Source organism: Pinus tabuliformis, chromosome 4_2 (assembly GCF_031772625.1).
Source record: "Pinus tabuliformis cultivar Carrire ecotype Pingquan chromosome 4_2, CPIR1, whole genome shotgun sequence".
Lineage (NCBI taxonomy): Eukaryota > Viridiplantae > Streptophyta > Pinopsida > Pinales > Pinaceae > Pinus > Pinus tabuliformis.
Window position 1 is genome coordinate 929,948,184 of NC_142304.1, and position 10,975 is coordinate 929,959,158.

Here is a 10,975-nt window from a genome sequence, read left to right on the forward strand (position 1 = left end):
GAACATCAACAACAAGTCCTCCAACTCTTAAAGGATAACCTCCTGTTGGCACAAAATAGAATGAAACAACAGGCAGATCAACATCGCAATGAAAGAAGTTTTGATGCAGGTGATTAGGTATTCCTACGAACACAACCATATAAGCAAATATCCCTAAAGCAAGCTAAGAAGGATAATAAATTATCACCAAAGTATTATGGTCCATACAAGGTGTTGCAAAAGATTGGTACTATGGCATACAAATTGGAGCTTCCTGCAGCTTCTCGATTGCACCCAGTTTTCCATGTTTCATGTTTAAAGAAGGTTATAGGTGACAAGCTCCCAATTCAAACAATATTGCCAGAACTTGACGAGGAAGGAAAAATTATATTGGAACTGGAAGCAGTCACAGAAACAAGAACTCGACAGCTACGAAATTGATCAATTTCAGAGTATCTTATCAAGTGGAAGAACTTATCCGCTAAAGATTCCACATGGGAGGATAAGAATTTTATGCAGAAGTATCTAGAACTACTCAAGCGTTGAGGACAACACTTTTTTGAAGGAGAGGGGCATGTTGGGTCCCTATAATACTAGTTATTACCCCATTACTATTGTAGTTATACCCCTTATTTATATTGTTGTGCCCCTATTACCCCCATATTGTTATTTCTGTGCCCCATAGAATCCCTCTATTGTTATTTTTGTGGCTTTATATTATTATTGTTAGGTCGGCTGGATTATATTGTGACTCCTTAGACTCCTATATATAGAAAGGAGGTTTTGTCATTTGTATCATCGAAGAATTGTTCATTTATGTAATGTAAAGGAGGTTGCCCCCTCGAAGAGGCTGAATTCTAAGGCGTTGATCTATCTTTTCTATCTTTTCTTGAGCTGGTTTCATAACATTCACGACTCGAAAAACTGCCAAAAATAGTAAAATTGTGCTACAAATAAGGAAACTAAAAAACTGAAAGAAACAATGGTGGGGATCCAAGTGGAATAGGCGGGTGGCCACCAATATCCACCTGGATCAGGGTAGTAGATTAGAATTAGAGGTTAGTCAAATAATTGATAATCCAATTAGAAATATCTTATAATGAAGTATTCATTTATCCCATGAATACATGAGATTCAAATGAGAGTTGAGGTCATGGATTGAGAATCAGATTTCTCTAGCTTTTGTTCATTGTTTTTTATTTTATGTTTTCATATGTATGCTCTTGATAGATTTAATAGGTTGAACATCAATTATTTACAAGTATTAGGATATTACTAAGCCTGCATAGACTAGATCAGGAGGCTCAACTGCTTTCATCCTCCACTACTGTCATATTAGATGAAGGGCATCTGCATTTTGGAGCACTCCTTCCTACACATATTCTAGGAGAACATATACAAGGAACATAACAATATTGTTGGTATGCTTTCTAAAAGGGGATTAAAAGAACCACTTGGGGTTATCCACTATGCATTATACAAGCATGACAATAGGGTTGATACTGGCAGTATACCTTTATCCTAGTTTCTACTTTTTTTCTTGTTTTAAGCCTTGGCAATATGATGGAAAATGTGTTTTCATGAAGGATTAGTAATGACTGCAATACGTAGCTTTTTTGGATTTTGACCCATATGTTACATGTAAGAATCAAGATGTATGTTTCTTTTTTTGTAAGAGTCAGAATGAGAAAAAAGGTCAAACAACTATGTACTTTTACTCTCTTTTTAATATATAAAAGACAATATTTTTCTATTCTGAAAAAAGGAAAAAGAAAAAGAAAAGAAAAGAAAAAAAAAAGAGACGAAAATCATTGACCACTGTCTTCAATAATAATAAAATGATTGCACTAAATGTTAGAATTTATATCCATTTTATTGGCAAACATTTTTAAAAAAATATTTTGTTCAAAATTTTGTGATTTGAAAATTAAGTTTTTAATAAAGTTTTGATTAAAAACGAGTGTAGGTTTTCAGTTTTGATAAGAATATAATCCTAGTTTAATTAAAAAAATCCCTTTCATAATGGAATTATGTAAATATTTTTATCATTCAAATTCATATATTAAGGAAAAAATAAATAAAGAAACGACATTAACAAAATATTTCAATGCTCGTAGAATTAGACAGTATTTTTGCGCATATTTGAAAGCATATTGAGTGGTTCAAACAGTCATTGATTAACTCGCAAAGGAGTTTTGGCATCGCAATGGGGTTTTGGCATCAATATCGTTCAGAGTTTCACACATTTTTTATTTTTATTTTTTAAATAAAAGGTAGGAGCATATTCATTGGTTGATTAGCTCCATAAGGGTCTTGGCATCTGATGAGGAACCTCAATTCGTTAATATAAATGATTTTATTTTTAACTTATTAAATAGTTTTCTGGAAGGGTCGCTCATTAAGAGATAAGTTTTATTTGGTAATAAAAATAGATTAATATAATCAGAAATTGATTTTAAATATATAAAAAAACTTTTTGATGCGTTGGAAGTTAGCTTTTCATAGGTAAATGGTCATTGTAATCCAATAGTCCAAAACATAGGAAATAGAAAGACCGAGAGGCAGGAAGAGGAGAGAAAACGACAGGGCAGAGAACACCCATTTGTGTATAATTAGGCCAAATAAATTTGTATATTTAAATGTGATCTATTGAAGGCATATTAGCTGCATTAGGTGCCTTAGGTGCCTTAGGTGCCTCTGTTATTTTCGTTATTTTTCATTATTTTCTGTTATTCTTCATTATTCACCCCATTTGTGTATAATTAGGCCAAATAAATTTGTATATTTAAATGTGATTTATTGAAGGCATATTAGCTGCCTTTGGTGTCTCTGTTATTTTTCATTATTTTCTGTTATTTTTCATTATTCTTTCACAGTTGAATATTTCTGTGAAAATCCAACTTCGAACTGTTTTTTTCTTCACTATTTTGAATAGTGGTGATATTTATTCAATTGCTTAATAACTGTTTTGATGCTTAGGTTTACACAACACAACATAATTGCTTAATAACTTTTCATAGGTTACACCAACAAATTTTCAATTATAATTAAGAAAAGAAGATTTATTTCATCACTTAATAGCTGTTTGGATGCTTGGATCCTACATTACAGAAACAAACTTACTTTGTCTGCGGATACACTTTTTGATGCTCAAATGATGCACTATGATATCTCAAATTATTGTCAAAAATGCAATTATTTATTGAATCCCAATACAAATATTTAATCAATTACTTATTAAGTGAATCCTGGCTGGGATCCTTTTTCTTTATAGCAACAAGCTAGAATATACGATTTGCTCAAGAAAGGTATACCGATCTAAGGTTGATACCTCCCAGGCTACTTAATACAAAAATATTTATTCCATCGCTTCATAAACGCTTGACTGCATACATCCTTTACGTTACAGCAACAAGTTTTGGGACGGATCATAAAGACAACTATGTACTAAACTTATTATTGTCACTTTTCATATTCATAAATAACTCTTCAAATCACTAAATCAAAACCAATTCAGCGAACCATTTGAGCAAAGAAATCGAATCGACGCTAACAATGGAGTTTGGCTTCTTCGATTCCCTTCCGTGGGATTATAGAAACTTGCAAATTAATGTGAGGCGTTAGACTTTGGAAAGAATGTTAACAGATGAACTACCTCGCGCATTGTGGGTCTGCGGACACTCTGTGTTTTTATACAGAGCAAGGCCACGGAGAATACAGTCATGGCTTCCTCCATAGGAACATTGGTAAGCCTTGGATCTATAACCTTACAGACTTCTTTCTTGGCGGATTTCGTTGTCTTCTTAACCCACCCTGCCAGATTCATACCCTCTTCAAATTCACAATCGCCCACTGACTTTTTCCCGGTAACAAGTTCAAGCAGAACCACACCGAAGCTGTACACATCGCTTTTCTCGTCCACTTTCAACGTGTGCACGTACTCTGATTCAATCATTAATATTTAGTTCGAATTGCGAAGGAAATAAATGACAATGGTGAAATTAATAGTTATTTAAAAAATTAAAAACCATGGTTTTCACTGGATTAAATTCAATAACAATATCACATACGAAATACATACACGCCTTCCCCACAGTAGATGTATACTTTCACTCTACTTGTAGATTACAAAAAAACTAGAAACTAAAAATGGAATGCTAGTTTACCTGGTGCTATGTACCCAAAGGTGCCTGCAACGGAAGACATGCATTCCGAAGCGCCAGAATGATGCAGGAACTTGGCTAGCCCAAAATCTGCAATGTGGGCTTCAAAGTTGGAATCCACAAGAATGTTGTTTGATTTCACATCGCGATGGAGGATAAGCGGGCGACAATCATGGTGGAGATAGCACAACCCCTTCGCAGCTTCCACTGCAATTCTGCGTCTCGTATGCCAATCCAGAGGTTCGCCATTTCCCCCATGAAGTAGCTCCCCCAAGCTTCCGTTAGGCATGTATTCATACACCAGAAGATTAGTGTCATGGTTGGAGCAAAACGCCAGCAATTTAACTATGTGCCGGTGGCGGATTTTACCCAGAGTCTTAATCTCGGCATAGAAACCATGATCATTGGAAGAGCCTCTTCCAATCCCCACAAGTTTCTTCACTGCGACTTGTTCGCCAGTGGGCATCATGCCTCTGTACACAATTCCCGCTCCTCCTCTGCCGATGAAATTCTCATCTTTTAAGCATTCCAAGATATCATCGTTTCCAAAGTTCAGGCTTTGGAAGGCCGTCATCTTCCAGGACATGACATCGCCTTCTTTTTTCACGGATTTCGCCTTAATTATGACTAACCCAATTATGACTAACGCCAGCAAGCAGAGGAAAAGTCCGGGTGCTAACATTCCTAACAGAAGTCCAAGTTTTATCTGTCCTGGGACAGGGACGGGCGATCCATTGACAGGAGAACTGCAAGTTCGCAAGTGTTGTCCGCATAAGAATGGATTATGTGCAAAAAAACTTGCATCAAATTTAGAAAACAGACCCTGTGGAACAAGGCCCGAAAAGTTATTGTATGAGAAATCAGCAGAGCTCAAGCTAGGCATGTCCTCAAATTCTGAGGGGATGCTCTCGTTAAAGCGATTTCTGGATACATTCAGCAAGTTCAGACTGGCCATCCTGGTGATTTCCACTGGTATCGCACCGCTGAACTCGTTCTGGCTAAAATCAATGTTTGACAGAAAGATACACTTGCTAATTTCCGTAGGAATAATACCTGAAAACTTGTTTTTACTGAAATCGATCTTAGAAATATAGCGTAGTTGGAAAATCTCCGGCGGTACATTATCTGTTAATTGATTTTCATTGATCTCAAGTATCTGCAAAACAGATAATTTAGCTATGGATGACGGAAGAGGGCCACTCAGATTGTTCTTAGAAATGACCATCCACTTTAGCACGGAGAATGCACGATTGATTTTCTCCGGGATGCTCCCACTGAGATAATTGCCGTCCAATTCGATCTGTGTCAGGTTGGGTAAGTATAGCAAGCCCACAGGTATCGAACCATTTAAGCGATTTTGTCCAGCGCGGACTTCAACCAGAGAATTGCATGTGCCCAGAGATTCAGGAATCGGACCAACAAGAAAATTTTGGGATATACTCAATATTTGCAAATTTCCACCCTTGCAAAGATTTGGAGGGATGGGACCAGTTAGGCGGTTCATAGAAACATCCGCTTCCAGTAGCTTTCCGCTTACGCCCAGTTCCTGAGGCAGGAGACCTGTGAAATTGTTCCTCCAAAGACGCAGAACCTCTAAATTTGGCCAGTCCCCAATGAAAGAAGGAATACCGCCATCTAGTCTGTTTAGGAACAGATTCAAACATCTGAGTTCTTTTAGCTCGGAGAGTTCGATGGGTATTTCACCGTACAGATCATTATTGGATAGATCAAGATATTTTAAACTTACGAGATGGCCTAGCTGAAGAGGAATAGGGCCAGTGAGGCCATTCAATTGCAAAAACAGTGAACCCAGATTTTTGAGACAGCCAAGCTCAGAAGGAATTGCACCAATAAGATTACAATCAGCTATATCCAGAACTAGAAGCTTGCTCAAATTTCCTAGCTCGGGAGGGATTCTACAGTGGAATGAATTGTAGTGTCCCAACAAAAGCATTTTCAAGTTCTGCATATTTCCAAGTTCTCTTGGTATCCTTCCACTCAATCCATTTCCATCCAATGCAAGATATTCTACATTTTTCAGCTTCCCATACTCACTAGGAATTCTGCCCGAGAAGTAATTTGCCCCCAAATTCAAATGCCTGAGCTTCACAAGATGGTACAAATCCGGTGGCAATGTCCCCGACAAAGTGTTGTTCCAAACATCCAGGACCTCCAGGTTTTTCAAATTTGATATATTGGAGGGAAGGTTTCCACTGAGGAAGTTAGAGGAGACGTTGAGCAGCCGAAGGTTTCGCAGGTTTGTGACATGGCTGGGGAATGGACCTGAAATATCCATGGTGGACAGATCTAGAGCTATTACTTGGCCTATACGGTTACATTGCACACCGGGCCATGAGCAATGGGTGGTATGATTGGAAACCTTCCAGCTATCTAACAGATGATTATGATCAATAATTGCTGTTTTCATTGATATCAGGACTGTGACATCTCCATGGAGGGAAGAGTTGTGGACAGCAGCGGATGGGTATAGAAACAAGGCAAAGCCAAGGAAAACAAACATACCCAAGGGAAGATTAAGCAACCTCATCTTGCACGATGACAAAACAATCTTGCAGTGACTATATCTACGTTTGCAATAATGATATTCTCACCGCACTGCAACAATGGAATCACACTCAAAATCCATAGTTCTTCTGTGTCATTGCATTAACATGTATTGCTTAATATGCGCGCAGACCACTTCATATATAAAATCATGATGCCTTGACTTCCTTCGATCTGAACTAGTAAACCACAAGCAAATAAAATATACATTTTGCAATCCTGCTTTCCAACCTATTTCTAACCACGTCACAGAATGTGACCTTATATAAACTTTGCAATCCTTTCCAACCTATTGCGGGCACGCCGATAAGATTTCCAATCTAAATGTAAGGGAAAAAATTATCTAATGTAAGGACGAATAGAGTGCATTCTTTTTTATATTCGTATTTTATTAAGCATCTAACCTTTTGCCATGGCTAAGACGACTTTGATTACACGGAAGAAGAACAGTAGGCCATCTTTGAATATCAATTCAGATGGTTTCTGCAGGATTTCGTTTCGTTTTATTGGCCAACACCTGGCTATCCCACTTCAAAGATTCTCGAATGCTCCGCGTTAAACGCAAAGATGTGTAAAATTTTTTATTTACAAAAAGAAATGTTGTTGCTTGACCATGGTTTTTTCTAGGTCAAAGTCTGAATTTCATAATCATAATAGGATGGTGGCACTAGTTTCTGGTTGGAAGAGAATTACGAGGAATGTCATGAAGCCGACAGAATGAGCCACCGATTTATTCTTATCATCCACAAGCAAATAAAATATACATTTTGCAATCCTGCTTTCCAACCCATTTCTAACCACGTCACAGAATGTGAACTTATATACACTTTGCAATCCTCCTTTCCAACATATTTCTAAACCACGTCAGGATTTATCTTATTGTGGGCACGCCGATAAGATGCAAGTGGTGATGACTTTGTGGAGGTTCAATATAATATATGAAGACTCTTGGAACTTCTATTATACGCCAATCTCCAATACTTTTACTGTACATTATGCGTGACTACCTCAACGGCTCCACTGAAGTGCCTAATCTGTGTGTCCAATTTCATAAACAAAACCAAACGTAATGACGAATGGAACGTTTCGTTATATTGCTATTAAAAAGAAGCATCTCAAGTTTTTCCTCAACATGTCGATCGGACTTTGACTGCATCTAAAGGATGACTATGACTTATTTGAATCTTATCGCTGAGGTTCGTCACAGCAATATTTGTTTTGTTTTTCGCTACAAAGCATCCCAAGACCACCTCAATGTTTCTCAAAATTCAATTTGTTAAAGACAAGTTGCGCATTTCCACTTAAAGGATTGAACAACATCGCACGGAGACATCACATATTCACATGCGACGAATGTCATTGACCATGGTCATTGATAATTCAAAAATTTAATAGGAATAGAATGGTTTCACTCAATGTTAGATTTCGTATTCTTTGCGTTAATTAAAAAATATATTGTTCAAAATTCTATGAGTTAGCAGAAGCTTTTAGATTTGTTAAGAATGTAATCTCAGTTTTTATGTTAATGTTTTTAACATTTAGATCCATTTATCATTGCAAAAGTAACGTACTCGGAATAATAAAATATTTCAAAGTTTATTTTAGAATTAAAAGCAATATTTGGTCTATTTATAATATATTTTATTATTCAAACAAATTTTGTACATATGGTTAATGATTCTTTACTATTGATATATGATAAATCATCATAGATCTATCTTAAAGATTCTTATATAATTGTATATAATTGTATGAACATTCTTATCTATGATTTTTCCATTTTAGCTTCTTGCCTTCCTTTGCTTACCAATGTTGTAGGTACACTCAAATATTTGGCAGTCTAGTCCTAGATCTCATATATGGTTGCATAAGCTATCTTTAGCACATTCATATTCTCCTGTAATACTTTATGTACCTGATACAATGGTTCCAGTGCCTTATGTAAAGTGATAATCTCTTCATACAATTGTTTCATTGTATCTTCCAGTGGCTTGAGTTCTTCCAGTATGGTTTCGTACAATCTCACTCCGTTTTTTGGTAATGAGATGATCAATATACTAATTTTCTGTATCCAACTCCTTCTCCAACTATTCATTCCTTTTCATAAGGAGATTTGTATTCTTTGTTGTGTCTGTTGCAAAGGTTGCATTCGTTTAAGCGACTTCTCTAGGAATTTTCTTGGTAGTTGGCACAATCACCCTGATCAATATGGGATGATCGAGATCGTTTGGAAAATACCTTCTTCTTTCCTATAGAATATTATTTTTAGCTCATCGAAGTTGAAGTTGAAAATATCCATGACCCTATCATTAGGTGGAGGAAGAATCACCGTTTCACTAAATGGGAGATGGCCACTAGTCAAAGGATTTATGGGTTGGATGTTTGGATGTTTTGTGATTGCCTCAATATCTAATTTCTGGTCATCTTCCTCTTGTTTATCATCTACATCCTGGGATTACAAATATTCCTCTAACTTCCTTGAAAAATCTTCCTATTATTTCCTCCTTTTTTCTTGCTCTACTGAAAACCTCCATTGTTCCTCTTCTTCTCTCTTCTTCTTTAGAGATTCTTCTTTCGACTTCTTTTTTTCTCCCTCTCTTTTCTCTTCTTCAATTATTATTTCTTCCTATGCATTTCTTCTCACCTCTTATTTTCTTGTTACTCTTTCTATTTTATGATCTTTCTTATGCTTATGTCTTCTTCCTGCTTGCTTTTCCTTGCTTCTACCTATTCTTTGGTTTTCTTCTCTGCTTCAATTGCCCAATTGGTTTGCAGATCAAATTCTAATTTACTACTGATCTGATCTTCAAGATTATGTCTCCACCTTCCCTTTGGACCAACATCAACCCGAGCTACTAATTGATGTTGGGTCCCTCCTTGATCAATATCTGGTACATGATTTGAATGAGAAAGGCTTGCCTCATGACTTGGTTTGGACTATCTGGAAGCATTATGCCAATTCTTGATCTTCTCTTCATCTTCCAAAGAGTTAAAAACTTATGGTTAGGTGTAATGCAACTTTTCACAATGTCTCTTGCATACACATTTAGGTTCATATCAATTGAAGATCATCTTGCTAAACCTAAGTTGGTTAAGTTTTACAATATCTGCTTCTGCTAGTCTCAAATTATTTAGTTCATATGAGCCTACTTGCAGAGGGAAGAGAGGCCAAGGTGACTGCTACTTCCTATGCAACTACTATGAAAATCTTGAGCATTACTAGTAACCGATCTCTTGTATGACAAATTATCCATCACATATTTCGACATAAGATGTGGATACTTATAGGATATGAAGACTTTTATGCAATTTCCATGAGAAGAAGCGAACCAATATGAAACCTCCACAACTGCTTCTTTGCCCTTGTTAGTCATGTAAGGTGACTTGATCTCAAAGATCATCTAATAAAGTGTGGAAATTCAGTGTTTAGCTATCTTGTAATATATTCCCCTATATATGCCTTCTGACAATAGCTTTTAATGGACGTTGAGAGAAGGTTGTTGTCTGGTCCATTTCTGATTTGTACCAGGGAACTCATTTTGGGCACAAATCGCATCAAGAAAGTAAGTAGACATATAGAACTCAAATTGATCTCCTTGTTAATGATAATGTTGTCACATCCGTTTCGATTGCTCCGCCGGACATGAGAGGCAACAATGTATAAAAGTATGGAAATGTCAAGCCTTGGAATCAGAGGTGAAGGGACCTCCTACCGGGTCAGTGTTGTAACCATGATCTATTAATTAGACCTTCCAATAAATAGCTCATACCTCACTCTATCCAAGCCTCTAGAAGGACTGAGAATAGAAAAATGGCAGAGGAGGGAAACCAAATACGACTATGGTTAGGCGTGAGGAATCAAGACCGAAGATGAAAAAGGAGTGGATCTCTACCTTCGGTCCTACCTTGAAACCCTAAACCTTAATATTCCCGCCCACCTAACAGTTGCATGAATCTAGTTGTATGGTGTTGGAGGGTTTTCCATCTGACAAGAAGGTAGGTACAAGATGCCACTAACCCTAGCAAGCTATTGGACGGGTTGGGCATGAGTTTCTATCTCTCTAAGGGAAGGAATGGATCCATGTGTCACCTAAGCATAGAACTATTGGACAAGTAGGGGGATGATGCATTGAGTGTGGGAGAGAGGGGGTGGGCGGTAGCTAGGGAGTTAGTGGGGTTCGACTATGGGTAGGTATAGGTAGGTAAATAGATATTTTTTAAAAACAAAACGTATGTATAAAAATACATACCCAAAGGATCCATAAAAT

General features: G+C 36.9%; 1 protein-coding gene across 1 annotated transcript; it reads right to left on the minus strand.

Annotated features, from left to right (window-relative positions):
• Nucleotides 1-3,406: 3,406 nt before the first annotated feature.
• LOC149172749 (uncharacterized) lies at nucleotides 3,407-6,510 on the minus strand. The gene is made up of 2 exons (XM_089427802.1): nucleotides 4,146-6,510; nucleotides 3,407-3,921 (listed from the first exon to the last, which is right to left on the minus strand). The coding sequence occupies exons 1-2, from the start codon at nucleotides 6,436-6,438 to the stop codon at nucleotides 3,587-3,589; spliced, it is 2,628 nt and encodes an 875-aa protein (XP_089283928.1). The 5' UTR covers nucleotides 6,439-6,510; the 3' UTR covers nucleotides 3,407-3,586.
• Between the last annotated feature and the right edge of the window lie 4,465 nt (nucleotides 6,511-10,975).